Source organism: Pleurodeles waltl, chromosome 11 (assembly GCF_031143425.1).
Source record: "Pleurodeles waltl isolate 20211129_DDA chromosome 11, aPleWal1.hap1.20221129, whole genome shotgun sequence".
Classification (NCBI taxonomy): Eukaryota; Metazoa; Chordata; class Amphibia; order Caudata; family Salamandridae; genus Pleurodeles; species Pleurodeles waltl.
The window spans coordinates 243,334,038-243,353,791 of NC_090450.1; the positions used below are offsets into that span (position 1 = coordinate 243,334,038).

The 19,754-nt window shown below is 47.3% G+C and overlaps 1 protein-coding gene across 1 annotated transcript in view; it reads right to left on the minus strand.

The window, feature by feature from the left end:
* Positions 1–19,754, minus strand: part of CUL3 (cullin 3) — a 335,007-nt gene that overhangs the window by 166,137 nt on the left and 149,116 nt on the right. The window contains exon 9 of the mRNA XM_069213488.1: positions 12,783–12,953. Within this exon, the coding sequence (XP_069069589.1) occupies positions 12,783–12,953 (171 nt within the window). The remainder of the gene's footprint in view (positions 1–12,782; positions 12,954–19,754) is intronic.

Sequence of the window (19,754 nt, forward strand, 5' to 3'; positions counted from 1 at the left end):
GGTCTAGGATTGGTCTCAGCGTTTTGTCCTTCTTTGGTATCAGAAAGTACAGTGAGTAAACTCCTGTGTTTATTTGTGTGTTTGGCACTAATTCGATTGCATTCTTTTGCAATAGTGCCTGCACTTCTATCTCCAGGAGATTGGAATGGTGTGTTGTCAAATTTTGTGCTTTTGGTGGTATGTTTGGAGGGAATTGTAGAAATTCTATGCAATAGCCATGTTGGATAATTGCTAGAACCCAAGTGTCTGTAGTGATTTCCTCCCATGCCTTGTAATAATGACTTATTCTTCCCCCCACTGGTGTTGTGTGGAGGGGGTGAGTGACATGTGAGTCACTGTTTAGTAGTAGGGGTTTTGGGGCTCTGAAATCTTCCTCTATTCCTAGGGAATTGCCCTCCTCTATATTGTCCCCGAAAACCTCCTCTATACTGTCCCTGGTAACTGGACGGTGTTGCTTGTGAGGTGCTGGCTTGTGTGCTCTGACCCCGAAACCCCCCTCGAAAGGGTGTTTTACGGAATGTGCTGTAATTCCCTCTGCTCTGCGGGGAGTAGAGTGCGCCCATGGCTTTGGCAGTGTCCGTATCTTTTTTGAGTTTCTCAATCGCTGTGTCCACTTCTGGACCGAACAGTTCTTTTTCGTTAAACGGCATATTGAGAACTGCTTGTTGAATCTCTGGTTTAAATCCAGACGTTCGGAGCCATGCATGCCTTCTGATAGTTACAGATGTATTAATTGTCCGTGCAGCTGTATCTGCAGCGTCCATGGAGGAGCGGATCTGGTTGTTGGAAATGGTCTGTCCCTCCTCAACCACTTGTTTTGCCCTATTTTGTAAGTCCTTGGGCAGATGTTCAATGAGATGTTGCATCTCGTCCCAGTGGGCTCTGTCATAGCGCGCAAGTAGTGCCTGGGAGTTCGCGATGCGCCACTGGTTTGCAGCTTGTGCTGCGACTCTCTTACCAGCTGCATCGAACTTGCGGCTTTCTTTATCTGGGGGTGGTGCATCTCCAGATGTGTGGGAGTTGGCCCTTTTCCTAGCTGCTCCTACAACGACAGAGTCTGGTGGCAGCTGTGTAGTGATGAAAACCGGGTCTGTAGGAGGCGCCTTATACTTTTTTTCCACCCTTGGTGTGATTGCCCTACTTTTGACCGGCTCCTTAAAGATTTCTTTTGCGTGCCGGAGCATACCAGGGAGCATAGGCAGGCTTTGGTATGAGCTGTGGGTGGAGGAGAGTGTGTTGAATAAAAAATCATCCTCGACCTGTTCTGAGTGGAGGCTTACGTTGTGAAATTGTGCTGCTCTAGCCACCACTTGAGAATACGCGGTGCTGTCCTCTGGTGGAGATGGCTTCGTAGGGTATGCCTCCGGACTATTATCTGACACTGGGGCGTCGTATAGGTCCCATGCGTCTTGATCTTGGTCACCCTGGCTTATGGTGGTGTGAGCTGGGGAGTGTGATGGAGTTTGTGCTGGTGAGACGTTAATCACGGGCGGAGGAGAGGGTGGTGGGGTAACTCTTTTCACCACTTTTGGTTGTGGTGTCTGTTCAGTTTGGAACTCCAACCTTCTCTTTCTTCTAATGGGGGGGGAAGGGTGCTTATTTTTCCTGTCCCCTGCTGTATGAAAATACGCTTTTGCGTATGGTCCACATCAGTTGATTGTAGCTCTTCCTCAAACCTATGCTTTTGCATTTGGGAGGTTAGCAAGTGCTCTTCTGTATAAGAGCCTGAAGCTGGGTCGCTTGCAGTTTGTTTCGGCACCGAAACCCTGTCTGCGTGTTTTTTCGGCTCCGAGGTGACTTTTTTCTTTTTCGGGGCCGAAACCTCTCGGCGTCGATCTTCTTCGGTGCCGCTGTCTCGGCGTCAAGCCGTGTCCACACCGGCATCTCGGTGTCGAGGCTTGTCTCCAGCACTTTCTCGGTCCCAAGAAGGCTGCGTGCCGGTGTCTCGACCGGAGTCGGACGATCTCGGCACTGTTTGGGCCTTTTTCGGTGCCGACGGTCGGTCACCGAATTTATGGGTGGAGCCATGGCCTGATGGCAGTGGCGTCCCCTGGGCCTTGTAAATCTTCCTCTGTGTGGTTTTCGACGTCTTACTCACGGTTTGTGTATCGTCGAATCCTTCGGAGTCCGATTCTTGGATCGAGAAGGTACCTTCCTCTTCTTGTTCCTCGAACTCTCGGTGGGCTGTCGGCGCGGACGCCATCTGAAGTCTTCTGACTCGACGGTCTCGGAGTGTTTTTCGGGACCGGAACGCACGACAGGCCTCGCAGGTGTCTTCACTGTGCTCAGGTGACAGGCACAGGTTACAGACCAAGTGTTGGTCTGTATAGGGGTATTTATTGTGGCATTTGGGGCAGAAACGGAATGGGGTCCGTTCCATCGGCATTCTTCAGCACGCGGTCGGGCCGACCAGGCCCCGACGGGGGATCGAAAAACTACCCCGAAGGGCACCGGAGCTCTTCGATCTTCGATGCGGTGTTGAATCTAACTACGCCGATCCCGAACACAACAATACCGACGAAAATCTTCAGAAATTGGCTATCTTTCCGTTCCGAAACTCGGAGCGACAGGAACACGTCCGAACCCGATGGCGGAAAAAAAACAATCGAAGATGGAGTCGACGCCCATGCGCAATGGAGACAAAAGGAGGAGTCACTCGGTCCCGTGACTCGAAAGACTTCTTCGAAGAAAAACAACTTGTAACACTCCGGCCCAACACCAGATGGCGAGCTATTGCAAAACATGCGTATCTACAGCGACAGATGCCATCGAACCAGTAGTTATCCGTGCAAATGTAGCCACAGGATGGTAGCAGGCCCCAAGGGACCAACAGCATGAGTAGCAGACCCACTAGCAGAAGTCTGACGGGGGCTCCGTGGGATCCAAAAGCATGGCAATGGGAGCCAGAATCAAACAAAAGATCGGCAGCATGGCCTCCTTAAATACTGCTATCTGCTGGGGAGTTGAAGATGGCCTGGGGACTTTGGAGCTCGCTGGGGCCATCTGCAAGATCCATTAACACCTTCATACTAGACTCTGAGCAATGGGATGGGGTTGAGTACTGCTTGGCCTTCTTACATTTCTGTCTCGGCTTCAATCTGGCCTTACGGAAGATTCTGACCTGGAGGACTTTTAGTGCAAGCAGCCTTAAGACTAGGAAGGTGACAGGCCTATGTCTTGGAGGAGAACCTATGTTTTGACCACAAACTCTTCTTGTGCTCAGAGTTTTCACTCTCAGTGGCGAATTGGCGTGTGATACACAAGGGCACACTTTTCACACATCAGAATTGTGCTGAGTGTCTTACTAGACATCTCATTTAGGTCAGTGACTGACTTCTGTTTCCAGCACTCCCAGAACTATTTGAATTCAGTCATTTTCAGTGGGGATATTGTTCCCTATTTCACTGTGAAAAGTTCTGCAGTCACTGGAAGAAAAGATGAAATTGGTAGCAAAGAGCCTGATCCATGGCAAACAGCTTGGAAAGGAACCAATATCAGTGTGCATATATGTGGCTTTGCCCTGGCTGGCGGAGGGTGGAGGATTACAGTCACCTTGGAGCCACCTACTGCCACACTGGAACATTCCTGATGGATCACCAGATCAAGTCTGATGCCTGGCAATATCCTAAAGGTGATGAATCTGTGGTTTGAAATATCCATCAGAAACGTGTTTACAGAAGTGTCAAAAATATTAACTAAATTAAAATAATACAGAGTAAAATTGCTCTACAAATCTAAAATACTTACAAAGACAAATGTAAAAAAATAATAATAAACTGAGGGGGGCGTGGCCAGCGAGGAAACATGCCGGATGCGTTGAGAGCCATCTCAATTCTGCCACCCAATTTTATGCCACATTTGGAGGCTACGTTACTTATCCAGCGAATAAAAACGACCAACCGGAGTAATGAAACGGATGGGGACTGAACCGATGATCCGCTGAGATGAGTAAACACATAAGCGATCATGCAGAGGACCCAGCCTGTGGCTGCGCTACACAGATTGTGTGAGCCCGGTGGGGGAAAAATTTGATCTGAAGAATAACCGGATCTGGCACCGCTTGCCAACATAGGTACTGGACACCTCATGCTCAGAATCCTGGTGGGAGCCCAACAGTTGTCAACCATCGAGAGGACCGTTGTGCTGCTGGGACTGGCAGCAGAAATGACTAGGTCCCTGAGCGGCAGTGTGGGCGCAAGGAACCAGCGGTGAGCTGGAGGTACAGTGGGGGTGTGGAGCGCACATTAAAGGCTCCGACTGTGCTGCACGGCAGGGAGGATTGAGACCCACACTAGCCTCTGGAGCCGAGCCAAGCCGCTGGGTGCTCCAAAGACTTCGGTGGCCGGAGAAGTTGCTACGAGGTAGGCACTTAAACCGTTGCGGTGGAATGGTTTGTTCCCCCCGTTGACCTGCATTGGCCATACCGTCTGATACTGACAGCGGCTTCACAGTGAGTGCACCGTGGATTCTACAAAACCCCCTGCAAGACACTTTATCCCTCTGACCCACATCACAAGGGAGACTCACACAGATGGGCCACTGACAGAGCGGAGGATTGCTTTCTAAATGGTCATGCAAAGTTGAGCTGGACCTGGCCGCATCTACCGGACACTATATTTTGAAATAACTTGCTGCCCAATAACATCATCCTGACACTTTGTCCCCTGCCTGCTGGCCATCACGCCTTCATTAGTGGATAATAACCCTTGAAGCCCCCCACAGTGGCGAGGTGCTTAAGCCATGTTTTTGTTCTGTTGACAGTACACCTACAACTCAGGGGGAAATAGTGATCCACACCGCCATCTATTAATGCAGGTCTACATACTGCTAAATACTTGACCACAGCGCAACGCTCTCTGCTGCTCTCCAGTCCTCAAGTGGGGTCAACACTTGGAAACCACCAACACTGACTTAAAATCACCTGCACAATAAATAACTGGGGCTACTCGTGCTGAGGTGCGTCTAACCCATGGCCATTATCAAGCGGGTCTCGGTACCGCTCCTAAAACTCACAGTGGAACTGGTGTGGCCAAGATGGGGAGAACACGACAACAGATCACCAGGCGTCTTCTTGTTCCCAGGCCTCATCTTCAACGGAAATCGGGCGCACGGGAGCAGGGCGCACACCCGCTTCATTGGAACCCAAGTTAAATGCTGTACTGATGGCCACTGAACAATCCAGATCCTCACTAGAAACCATAATTGACAGTGGCATTGGATGTCACCCTGCTACACGTGGACCATGGGAAGATCACAACCAAGGTAAAGACAGCAGAACAAGCCATCAAAACGCTGCAGCCACAAGTTCAAACTATGAACTCCTTGCTACGAACTCTCTCTGATAGAGTACATGTCCTGGAAACGTGCATCGAGGACGCTGAGGGGAGGTCCTGCAGGACAACATCCACATGGTGGGCCTCCCGGAGGGCACTGAAGGCCGCGACGCGTTGATATAGAGAGAAACCTGATAGTATGGACTACTCACAGGTGAAGCACTATCCCGCTTCCCCTCCATTCAGCCCATTGGGTACCAACACGTGGACCTCCACCTGGTTCAAACACCAGACCCATGGTGATTTGTTTATTGCATAATTGAGACAGAGACAAGGTGCTTGCATGAGACCTAACTACTGTCTGAGGTGAAGGTTGACAATGCCAAAATAATGTTCTTTCCGGACTACAGACTTGCAGTCCAACGGCAGCGAGGCTCTCTCCTTGACGTTAAGCATCGACTCCAGGAATTGGATCTTCGATACTCACTACTATTTGCGTGTGGTGGCAAAGGGCATTAAACATTTCTTCACATTCCCAGGGGACACGTGGAAATGGCTAGAAGAGTCTGGCCTTGATGGACAGAAACCCTCCACTCTTTAACAGCCGCGCAGCTGGTAAGGACCTTGCCAGAAGGCGCACAACACCTTGCAGGCTACCGCAGATCTTGAACAAGTTATTGCGGAGCGTCACCGGGCACTGGAAGAGGTTGTTGCTATTGCCGTTACACCCCGCTGGAGTCAGTCCAGTCAGGAAACAGAGGCCACGATCATCTGACGAGGAAAGTTTGATTGCTGCATGGCCCTCTGGCTGCGATTTGATACCCCCACCACGCCACTCCATAAACAGCAGACACTGTCCTCCAGAGACTAGTCAAGCACTGCTGGGCCCCAGCCAGTCCTGATGCACATAGGCTTCCTGTAACACAAACATCAGTCCACCTACTCACTTACCAGCTAGGACATGCATACCTTGGACGACTGGTCTCCGGCTTGTAAGTCCTTAACTAACTGGAGGAGAAAATGCCAGATCTTACCCAAGACAACTGGGAGGAACGCTCTGGGACATGCACTTTATCAACCAATACTGAAGTACTCGCTGCCACCTTTCTCTCCCCCACTCCCCTCAACTCAATCTTTTTAATGGGTTTGGGCGACTGGTTGAAGTGCACTGCCCTTTAGGCAGTTAACTTGTTAAAGTTTACATGTTTTGTTTTTTCTCTTATGTGTTGCCTACTGCGGTCTAGTGTACAAGGTAAAACTGCTGGCCTACACACAACTAATATATCTGTCACTCTAATCTTTTCCCATCAGCACTTTTCACTGAGGTGCGGGGTCCACCACAATACGGTATCATGATCCCCACTATCGTGGCGTGTTGGCGCTGTGCAATCTACTCCTACCGCCGCCAACACGCCATAAACATTGCCTTGTTGGGGGAATCCCACCTGACAGCTCTAGAAACTGACAAACTTTGGCAGCGCTGGTACGGGCAGATATATTCCACTAACTACTCTTTCTATGATTGCTGGGCCCTTATACGAATTTGGACTGGGGTCCTGTTTGCAATGGAAGAAGTCGTAACGGACCCAGAGGGCAGATATGTGTTTTTGAAATGCTGTTTAAATGGCAACCATGTCTTCATTGGCAACATTTATGCTCCCAATACCGACCTGGCCTCTTTCTTAAGGCAACTATCAGGAACTCTAGCTCATTGGGGGGTGGGAAGGGGCAGAGGTTTACCCTGGCTACTCGGGGTAGACTTCAATAGTGTTTTAGAGGTGGCCCTTGACCACTCCTTCGCCTATCTATCGCGCACAATAGCGACCTCCTATGCTCACACCCTCACTAACTGGCTAAACAACTGGGGCTTCTTTGATATCTGGCGCACCCATAATGACTCCACTAGGGTCTAATCCTTTTATTCTGCCTCACACGGACTGCATGTACGTATCAACAGGCTACTTTGCACTGCTAACCTTGCACAATATTTAACACAAACTGATTATCTAGATCGAACACCCTCGTACCATAATCCACAGTATCTCCAACTAGTTTGGGGCCCGGGTCCCCCACAGGAACCCACATGGCGGTTGCAACCGGCGGCCCTTAATGAGCCTGCATTTCTTGAGTCCGTCAGCCGCATGATAACCGACTACTGTGATCTTAATGAGGATTCTGCAGGTACACGTGCCACAGAATGGGACAAGCCTTTAAGGTGACCTTTTGTGGTCATTGCATGGGGCTGGCATGAAACTAGCATAAACAATTCGATGGGGAGGTAAAAACAGTTGAACAATAGCTGATCCAGCTGGACAATGAAGTAATACAAGACCCTGACAACCGCCTGGCACTTGTTGCAGCCCAAAAAGAGCATATGACGGCCCTCGAAAAATTACTATGCCTCAATTATGAGGTGCACTTGGCCAGGATGCATGCCGCGGCAGATAGGGTGGGTTCTCCCTTGGCCTGGTTAATAAGACTGGACAGACCCCAGTGCCCTATAGGAGCATTACAAGACAGGGTGGGCACCCGATTTTACACACAATGAGAAATTCATGACGAGTTGCACTTTCACTACACCGGACTATACCGATCTCACAGGGCCACCAGCTACAATTGACTCATTCCTAACTGAACTACCCCTACCTCACACTACAGTAGACCAGCGTTTAGAACTAAACAAACCCATCACACTGACAGAGGTCCAAAACACTGTTAAAGCTCTAATTACAGGTAAAACTCCTGGCCCAGATGGGCTACCATCGGAACTCTATAAAGCATAAGCCCCTTTACCAGCACCCCGCCTGCTCAGCCTCTATGAGGGAGCACTAGACACAGTACGCCTCCCCAACTCACTGTGTGACACTTTTCTAATTTTGTTACCAAAACCACACAAAGACCCAACACACCTTAATTTGTATAGACCGCAGTCACTTTTGAACTCAGAATACAAAATACTGGCAAAGATCGCAGAGGACCGACTTGAGCCGCTGGTCTCCAACTTGGTCCACAAGGATCAGAACAGGTTTGTGCCGTCCCACGATACATCACTCAACCGACAATACTGGTTGCCTTGTGCTCGACCTAGCGAGGGCATTCAATGCATTAAAATGGCCCTATCTACTCCAAGTCCTGACAAATATGGGACTAGGTGCCTGCTTCATGAAAATGATTCACCTATTATAAACCTCACCTAGGCAAGGGTGCGAACAGGGTCTCTGATTTCCAGTCCTATCAACATTGAGAGAGGCACACGTCAACTATACCCCTCTGTCCCCACTCCTCTTCACCCTGGCCGTGGATCCCCTGGCTGTAGCCCTTCGTGCACAGGAACACAGAAATATGAGTGTTGAATACCCGTGGGTGAAGGCATGCATGTGGTATCACACTATGCGGATGACCTTCTTATTTACTTACAAGACCTCTCACACCTTCCCACATCCATTACCCCAATGTTCCCTACTGTTGCGGAATTGTCCGGCTTCCAGGTTAATTGTTCCAAATCCTGCCTCTTCATATTTTTGACCACTACACCTAACCCCGGACAACTTTCCACTGCTCCCTTTCTTATATGGCAACCGGACACCTTCAGATATCTTGGAATCCAGGTCTACCATACTGATAATAATCTGCTAGATGGCAATCTACACACTGTACCCTCTCTGAAATCACAAATGACCTTCTGAAAGACCCTTCTTCTGTTGGCAACAGGTTGCTCTACCTCGTTTAATTTTTTTTATTTTTTTTATACTTCTGTTTATACATCCCAGCCTCATTTTTTCGCTCCTTCGAGCACATTGTCCAAGATTTCATATGGCACGACTCCCAGTGAAGAGTGGCACTTACCAAGCCATACAGATCCACTGACCAGGACAAACTGGCACTCCCTAACTTTGAGATCTACTTTCTTGCGGCCCAAATACAATGGGTGTCTCACCGGTTAGCCGCCCGAAATCTGACTGACACATTGTCCCCGTCATGGAAACTTCCTGACTTACTCCATCTATTCCACCCATGCACTAAACATCCCATACCTGAAGCCCACTACTGAATACAGTGTATCGCTGTTTCCGCAGAAGTCTTCACCTCACAAGAAAGACGATTCCCTACACACCCGCCATAGCCCTTTTAAGGACACCACATGGACCTCACATCACATCGACCTCAGAACTGACTTCCTGGCATGCAGCTGGAATTCACACACTGGGGGATCTTTATGACAACCACACTCTTCTATCTCATCACTAAAGGTGTGGGGTAGTAGGAACTGAGGGTGGGCCTGGATCGATTCCCTCAGTATACTGTGTTAGAATCGTGTTAGATTCTGAAGTAGGGAAGTCAAGGTGGGAAAATGTCCAAATAAGGGGGTGCTATGTAGTACTACAGGTGGAAGGGGGAGTTCCCTTACGGACTAGGTCGTCTCACACACATAATAGTGTCTTGCTTCATCATTTGACCACCTAGCCCCACCCAAGTAAGATGATACTACTTGGGCGGACTCAACCTCTTGGTTAAAAGAACCAGAGGGAGTGCTGAAATTAGGCTTACTGGATAATTACCGAGATCCAGATGGGGTGAAAAATAAAATTACCAAGCAAGTCACCGATTGCTACTGCTAGTTTTAATGGGGGTGTATGCTGGTAAGGTTAAGAACATGGGGGAACAGGAGGCTCGTTAGAGGATAATGTCTCTTAGAGTCTAAAAAGGAATACGTATGACCAACATGTTTCTGCCCTCACTAAGTGCTGGTGGGTCAGGGGCATTCGTCAGGGTCGGAGCACACGCAGTAAGTGAGGTGCTCAAGGTGAAAAATATATGGCCTACCTGAACAGGTTGTTCACGGTGGGGTAGGTCTAGGATAGCCCGTGGTGGGGGGCGATTTGCCTCTGGTCTGGCTAGTGCCGGGGGGGGGGGGGGGGGGGGGGTTCCCTTGTAGTCACACTCACTCCAAAGGGAATGGCTGGCTCCGGCATGTAGGTAACCCCCCATGGTATTCCCTTTGGAGTGAGTGTGACTACAAGGGAAAACCTCCCCCTGCACTAGCCAGACCAGAGGCAAATTGCCCCCCACCACGGGCTATCCTAGACCTACCCCACCGTGAACAACCTGTTCAGGTAGGCCATATATTTTTCACCTTGAGCACCTCACTTACTGCGTGTGCTTCGACACTGACGAATGCCCCTGACCCACCAGCACTTAGTGAGGGCAAAAACATGTTGGTCATACGTATTCCTTTTTAGACTCTAAGAGACATTATCCTCTAACGAGCCTCCTGTTCCCCCATGTTCTTAACCTTACCAGCATACACCCCCATTAAAACTAGCAGTAGCAATCGGTGACTTGCTTGGTAATTTTATTTTTCACCCCATCTGGATCTCGGTCATTATCCAGTAAGCCTAATTTCAGCACTCCCTCTGGTTCTTTTAACCAAGAGGTTGAGTCCGCCCAAGTAGTATCATCTTACTTGGGTGGGGCTAGGTGGTCAAATGATGAAGCAAGACACTATTATGTGTGTGAGACGACCTAGTCCGTAAGGGAACTCCCCCTTCCACCTGTAGTACTACATAGCACCCCCTTATTTGGACATTTTCCCACCTTGACTTCCCTACTTCAGAATCTAACACGATTCTAACACAGTATACTGAGGGAATCGATCCAGGCCCACCCTCAGTTCCTACTACCCCACACCTTTAGTGATGATATAGTTCCTTTGGGAGGCGGTGTGGGGTAGCAACACTCCCAGTGCTCTCCTTTTGTGTGTTATTAACCACACTCTTCTCACATACGATGCACAGAGAGGAGAGTGGTTTACCACCTGGAAGCTTCTTCCTCCATCGCTGTATCACAGGTGTGCTAAGACAGATATCGGGGAAATAACCCAAGTACCTCCCACACACCTGTTGCTGCAATATTTGCATGTGCTTGGCACCGGTAGACATTTAGTGCAATGGTTGGCAGACTCCCTAAGACACCATACTCCCCCACCCACTCACAACACTATGTGACCATTAGGAAACCACTTGGGGTACACCATACACAGATAAACAATGTTCTAGCTTACTGGAAAGCCCAATGAAAATACCAGGCAACACCAAGTTCGGTCTTATCCAGTATTTATTTTGTCAATCGCGCCTATTTAATGCCTGAAAAAAATCAACTGTTATTTTCGTCAAGCAGATGCACAATGCCCCCACTGCCATCTACTGGACATTGACCTATTACACATGTTATGGTCATTCCCCAGCTTACAGAGCTACTGGGAGGTGGTGATGAAGAGATTGCTGCATTGTGTGAACAGCACAATCCACTTTACATGGGAGACTTGCATACTGGGACTCTTCCATTGATCCAAAAGTAACTGTCACGTTGAGGTTTTTAGACCTAGGTCTCATACTAGACAAAAAACTAATCACACGCAGATAGAAGTTGCCTGATGCGCCATGCTACGAGGCCTAGTCACAGTCAATGATGATTTGGTAACAAGCGGAGAGTGTTGCGCTCCATAGGAAGATGACCTTGGCCTCCGCAAATCTCCAATAGCCTCTAGCTGGGATGCAATACTGGCTGATTTACACACACCCATCACTAACATGGTTGCCAATGGGTCTGAATCCCCAGTTGGTAATGAAGTGGATTTGTTAAGAGCATTCGGCCCTGCTTAATTAACCGCCTGTGTGACACCAGAACATATGGAAATGGAAATGAGAAATGTATCATAGACCCACTCAATAGCAATTAGTTGACTCTTTGAAACTTTGGAAACAAGACTCACTGGAAACCTCTCCATTCCCCTAAACAGATGTACCAATAACAATGACAAAAAAAAAACTAACAGTGTTTTGTAATCCCATATTTAGTAGTTAATGCATTAACCTCTAGCTTGTTGTTTCAACTCATGTTTTATTATTAAACAATTGAACTGTACTTTGTAGACACATAGTTAAATTGCAGACACCAATGTACATGCAACTGAAATTATTTTATACTAGCTCAATTTTTGCAAGTCTGTATTCGGACTTGCTCTTAGCAAACAATTATTGCTGTTCTCATACATGTGAAAGAATACCATATACCACACCTGTTACATACTACTTCTGTTCTCTATAGTATGCTTACTTTTCACCGGATCTACTGTGATTGCCGTCTACCATTGACATACATGTATCAGATAGCAAATGTTATTAACTAAGAAGTGTAAATGCGAACTGTTCATAAAAACAGTAAAAAAAGATTCAAACAAAAATAATTTGAGTGATAAACTAGAATCATAACATCTTACTTAAAAAAAAAAAAAAAAAAAAAAAAGACTTCACTGTATGAAAACAGAAAAAGAAGACGTATTTATTGTGCTTTATCCTCGACGTATAACGGGGTTGCAATATATGCAAGAGATGAATACCCACATTTTGTAAATTAAAATCCAGCTGAACTCCAAGGACTAGATTAAAATATACAATGCAACTATTTATAATCATTAATATTAATCACAATGTATTACATGTTTCTTACCTTCAATTTAGAGATCATATTTTTTTCGGAGTCATCTGAAACACTTTTGTTTGTAAGTAGTCTTCTGGCTAAGTGTTGCTTGTAATATCGTTCAAACACATCTTTTTCCTGCATAAACCTGAATAGGACCATTGCCTTGTCCAATATAGATTCCACTTCTTGTTCGGTCAGCTTTAAAAACAAAAATGTACACTAATGATCATCTGGGACAATTGCAGCTAAATTGCATTTGTAACAAAACCAACAGTTAAAACTTAGCAATAAAATCCAAAATCCATTCGATTATTATTATTATTATTATTTTTTAATGCATCCAAAAGTCAATTAGTGATTTCTTTATTTCTGCATCAGTGGATTCTCATTGTGCACCGTGAAAGATCTAGCAGACTACTGATAAAAGCAAGACCAGTGGGTCCATTTGCTAATTTTCCTGGCTTCAATTTCTACATACCTTGCGGCACAAATGAAAATTCTGTTCAGACCAAAAAAGGCAGTACTACATCTTCATTGATTAGCTTTTGCACAACAGTAAATCAACTGTACACAAAACAAAAATAATTTGATAATGGTGGATCATATTAGTTAATTAAGCAGAAAAGAATCCAACTCTTATGACAAAACTCCTCAAGCCTTCATATTGATATTTCACCAGCTTTACCAACTGAAATAACTTCCTCATTGTTCCTCATAACTGAGACACAAAGGTGCTTTTGTATGAAAATAAACCCACATAACCTACATTTAGAATGTTTTACAGTATTAAGAGAGGAGTCAATACGGATGTTGACCGGACCTCCAAGAAAGAATGTGCAGAGCACTTAAGCTCAGCCAAGTCCTCAAGGTAAGTGCTCTGAACTACAGCACCCACAGTCAACAGAAATGGTCTAACCCCATGATCCTGTGTTAAATACGCCAGTGTCACACATATATATGTCATTCTAACTCAATCTCTCACAGGTAGCCTACAGTCCGAGCGATCAAAATAGAAAGCTATCTGTGCCAATGCCGGGAGCAGTCTCAACCACAGGACAATAAAAAATAAATAAAAACATAATATTGTATTTCCTAACCACGTACCTTAAAGTAAACAATCAATCAACTGGTCACTAAAGTGTAAGTATGTGAGAGTGTTTGTGAGAATGTGTGTGCGAGTATTTATGTATGTGTGTCTGTGTGTTTTTTTGGTTTTGGGGGGTGTTGCAAATTCCTCCATGCATACTGTTACATCCTCATCGCCCTCCTCCCTGGCACTAGATTGAAAACAAAATAGAACCTTGCAGACCTCACATTTCCTCGATATTTTAACACTGGAGGGCAGGTGGGGGGGGGGGGGCTGTTTAAAAAAATAAAAACCTTTCCCATATTAGGTCACCTTTATCCATTAAAAAATACAAAATAAAAAAACAATAATACAACAAGGCTGCCCTCCATCCAATTGTCCCTTCTTTCTGTCCACCACAGGAAACAAAGAAGAAAAAAAAACTCTGCAGCCCTGGATACACTACCCCCTCTTTTTGCAGAAGTCCCCATCATAAGCGTAGTATGCCCTCTCATGGTCTGATGTGCCTACATGCTCACTTCAGTGTTAAGAAAACATCTACAATATATCTACAAGTGCTTGCAATGTCTAACTGGATACATACATAGTACAGCTGAGAAGTTCTGGTTCAATGTGGTACTTTAGCAGTCCTCCTGAGAAAGGCCACATTTAACCCACTAGCTCAGCCACATTAAAAGCATAGTAATCGAAATATAGAATTCGTTCGCATCTGACCACTTCCACTTGAAAGGTGTGTGCTTGAAGCGACTGAGTGTGTGTTATATTGATCTTTCTCCCAAAGCCCTATTTTGGAAGGAAAAACTGATGCAGGGTGCCATGCTGGTCACAACCTCATTGACCCACAGTGCACAGATACAAAAATAATAATTACAAAGGGCAGTAGGGGTTCTGAGTGGGACATCCCCGGCAGAAGCACCTTTGTCAAGATATTGGCCTTGACTTCCACAGAGAGCAGCTGGTGTTGAGGACTTCAGCTGCCGTCCGTTTTACTTTAGCAAAAGATGTCCCTTCATCTGTAGCCACACCATGATGACAAAACAAGCCAGAGTCTGGAGTGGTGTCCAGACCACTTGCATTGGTCAGCTCCTCAGACCACTTGTAGTCTTCTGACTGGGCAAATGCTCTTCATCCGGCTTAGGGTAGCCAAAGGCAGCCTCAGAACCATCACAGTCTAGATCCTCACAGGGCCAGTCAAGGAAGGGAGGCACAGTCTCAGACAATCAATGGGGGCCGGTAAGCACCAGTGTTGCCATTGCAGGATGCCGGTCCGGCTCAGTGTCAGAGTGAGAAATGAGTGTAGGATTGGTGGCACTGTGAACGACGCCACAGGACAAAGCCCCATCAAATTTCATGGCGTTGCGACACGGGGTCGGTCCAAAATCAGATCCAGAGGGCCTGAATGGCACAGAGGGCAAACCTGACTGCGGAAATCTAGTTGGTGCCCGCCCCACTAGCACCTGTGGAAAGCAAAGGCTCCCCAGGGTCAACACACCCAAAGACAAGGTGCACAGCCTGAAACCTCCTGAGTTGGACAGGGTTGGCTCCAGCTTCAAGTGTAGACTGTGGGAGTAGGGACTAAACTAGTAGTGTCTCTCCTGTGCCTCATCCGATGACTTTGATCGACATGGTGCAGTCTAATAGTGCTGTGACTTCTTGGCCCTTTTATGCTTGTGGAACTTGCGCAACAACTTTGAGCATGATGATGGCCAAGGGGAACAACTATCAGAGCAGACCAAAGACCTTCCTCGCGACTGGGACCTGGAATGGTGCGGAGTTCTCCAATGCTGAGCTATCTGGAGCTTCATATACCACTAAAGAATCGCTTTGGGATTCATGATGCTGCAGTCTGGACAGTAGTGGTCGAACTCCAGGCAACAAAGGCAAACCAGGAGGGGGTCCGTCACAGACATATGCCTATGAAAGGTCAAGCGGTGTTTAAAAACAGCTTTACATGAAACATCCCTAGCACACTGGGAGAAAAACTGCGCAAATAAGGCAACAAAAATGTCAAAACGCTGGTAAAAAATGCTGAGGTGGTGTCTATATAGGCACCGTACATGTCACATCCGGTGCAGACGATGCTGACGCAGAGCCGTTCAACTCCATCTACTGGCACACAGGGGTACTACTTAAGATTTCTTAGATTCAGTCTAACATCTGGGGAATATTCTAAGGTAAGGAATCTGCAACTAGAAATGTTTGTTTATGTACAGAATAGAAGTCTTTATTAACATACAGATTTTGAAAGCAAAAACATGAACTAATCGCTAAAAAAAACACTGAACTGATGTCTTTTTTTTCATCTTCTTGATCACCTATAGGAGGAGGCCCTAAAAACCAAAAAAAAGAAAAATCTGTCTCAGCATAAGCTTCGCCAGAATCATTTTCCAAGGTTCTGGGAGACATACTTCTAGAATTCTATGTTTTGTCTCCACAATAGCACAGACTGCCCAACATCTTTGCATTTAAAGTATTAGATTTTTCTGACACTAATAGCCTGTTGATAGATGTGGATTCTGTCAATAAAGAAGCAATGGTGTTTATGTGCAGCTACTTAAAGATTTCTGAAGAATCATCTTTCCTACAGGAGCACTCAATGTCGCATTTGGGTCAGATGGTGCAAAGAACTGATATAAGATGATGTCTGTGGCATTTGGCCTTAAATGTGACAGAGGGGGGAGTTGTGCAAGTCATCAGTAAACCCTGGAACAAAGTGGTAGCACGCGGAGTATGCATTTCCTCCACGTGGGGAGTGAGACGCTCCTTGCAAGCGGAGATTAGTAAACTGGAGAAGGAGCTCAGAGCAACGGAAATAGCGGTAGCACTAGTTGAAATCTCTCACACTGTCCTAAAAGAAAAGCGCTCAAATTATAATGTCGCTGAGACAGCAGACTCCGTTGCCACGATTACAACTATCACCTGACAAGGTTGCAAACAGAAGGGGATAGATCAAGCAGAATGCTAGCTTGGCTGCTCCGTGAGGATAGACAGCAATCTCCAATAGGGGCCATACGTGTGGGTGCACATGCTATGGCTACCACACAAGCAGAGATAAACGAGACGTTTAGAAAATACTAGTCAAACTTATACACCAAACGCACCTCATGCACTACACCACAGCTTGAGACTTTTCTCGCCGACTCTCTCCTGCCGCAATTGTCACAAACTGATAGAGAAAAAATTGAGGCTCCCATGACAATGGATGAAATAGAATTAGCCCTTGCACAATTGCCCAGAAATAAAGCGCCTGGTGCAGATGGCCTACCGGCAGAATACTATAAAGCCCACTTACCTTGCCTGAAACCTCACCTTCTAAGAGTGTTCGTAGAAGCGTGGACAAACGAATGCCTGCCCACATCCCAAAGAGAAGCTATGATAGTGGTACTCCCCAAACAGGGCCGCGATCCCACAGATGTTAAATCCTATAGACCACTATCACTTCTGAACCTAGACTGTAAAATATTAGGCAAAATCCTAGCTAACAGATTAGCCCCCCTCATGCACTTATTGGTACAAGCAGACCAAAATGGCTTCATTCCTAGGCGCAACACCTTCCTAAATATTCGCAGACTACTGAGCATAATGTGGGATACTCCCCGAGACACACGAGAGGAAATGGTGCTCTCACTGGATATCGAAAAGGCTTTCGATACGCTCGAGTGGGACTTCCTATTGGCCACAATGGCCCGCATGGGAATAGGACCCAATTATATTCGCTGGGTCCGGACGCTATATTCTAACCCAAGTGCAAGGGTGAAGACGGGTGGGGTGATCTCTGATAGCTTTTCGATCTCCAGGGACACAAGGCAGGGCTGCCCTCTATCCCCGCTACTGTTTGCCATAGCAATGGAACCCTTGGCGGCAAGAGTAAGCCTCATGGAACGCGAATGGGGAATAATCAGGAATGGGCTCCATCACACGATCTCATTATACGCAGACGATGCCTTAATATACATTCGGAACGGCCGCGTAGCTGTTCCCTTAGTAATATCCTTATTAGCTGAGTTCGGGGACCTGTCAGGTCTAGTGGTAAACTGGGAAAAGTCTTGTGCGTTTCCTCTGGCAAAGCATCCAACCAATAGCCAGGGTGCCCCTCAGGTAGGGCGTCTAAAGTGGTGCCCGGAATCGTTCAAATACCTTGGGATAAATATATACCATGACACAGAAGATCTAAGGGATGGGAATCTGGGGAGAGCACTGACCTCCATAAAAGGCTCACTGCAATTCTGGAATAAGCTCCCGCTCTCGCCGCCTGGCAAGGTGGCGATCGCAAACATGTTGATCTTACCCAGGCTGCTATACTACTTTGCGGCCTTGCCGATAACTATCCCTAAAAGCTTCTTCGGCAACTTAAACACAGCCCTGCTGCAGCTCATCTGGGGCGGTGGCAGAGCACGGGTGGCTCTAGCCACGCTACAACGGACGGTGGACGTGTGCGGTCTGGGAGCCCCCAACTTCAAACGCTACTATGCAGCCGCACAGCTGCAGTGGGTTCTGAACTGGATCCACAGACCAGCGCAGGCAGAAGCCACATGTCTGGAGCACTGGTTGGAAGGGACCCCCCTGTTAAAGTGGTTGACATCTAAACACCCTAAGGCGGAACATATCAACCCATTGCTTGCGGTGGTGCACGCGTGCTGGGCTAAATTCGTGCAAAACGGAGCGGGTAAGCTCCCTTACTCCCCACATATACCATTGGACTACATATTGGGAGGCATCGCTGCTGGAGCGCGGGCGACGCGGACATGGATGGAGGCAGGGGTACAGACAGTGGGCGATTGCTTTGAAGATGGCAAGCTAATGTCATTTGAGGCCTTACAGGCCCCTCACTGAGATATGCCCCGGCCAGTTTCTGACATACCACGCTATATGCCACGCAATAAGGAAAACGTGGGGGGCAGGCATTTCGGAACCAGCGGTCTCCCCAGTTATTCACCATCTCTTACAATACAATGACCAAATAAAAATAATATCTAGCCTGTACAAAATCCTAAACAAATCTCCCGAACCACATGCGGAGAAAGCCCGGGAGAGATGGAACGCTGTACTCCCTGCCCCGATCCCACTGGTGGACTGGCCAAAAGCCTTGTATCATGCCCGCGGCGTGTCAAGGAACCCCAGATTCAGGTACACTCAATTTAACTTTACGCATCAAACATATTTATCCCCCGCCAGGATAAAGCGAATGTTCCCCGACTCCGAGCCAGTGTGTCCCAGATGCAAGGCACTGTCAGCATCCTTCTACCATATGGTATGGGATTGCCCTAATATACAAACAGCCTGGTTGGAGGTGATGCAAGAGATTTCCGAATTAACGGGACTTGCGTTGTCAGCAGACCCCGGGTCTTGTCTACTGGGATTGAGGGAAAGACCTAAAAAGCAAAGATACCTGCACAAATTTGCAGATCTAGCATGTTTAATGTATAAAAGATTGATAGCGATGCACTGGAAAGCCCCCAACGCTCCTGATCGTAAATCTTGGCTCACTCTAATACTACGTTGGGCTCGCACTGAATACCATGTACTTAAAAAACTTGTGCGGGAGGGGCGACAACACATAGGGTGTTCCACTTGGGAAATTCTGGTAACCAAACTCGAAGCTAAAAATGACGAGATGCCTCCATGAACCACGGAATACATACCTATAATAAGCACGATACAACTCTCCCCACATCCTCCAACACAGAGGCACAGCCCGCAGGGCGACCCGGCATGACGGCACGGACACCTCCCCTCCCCCCCTCTTCCTCCTGTATTCACAACTTACCAGCTCCCTAATGCAAGTGCACTAATAAAGTACAGGGCGTAGAGCCACCCGGGCAGCCATCCTCTGTTGGCAACCTAGCCGGAATCTCCACCAGGTGGCTAGTGATATAGAACCAGACGAATAGGGTCCATTCTGGTCACGAGCG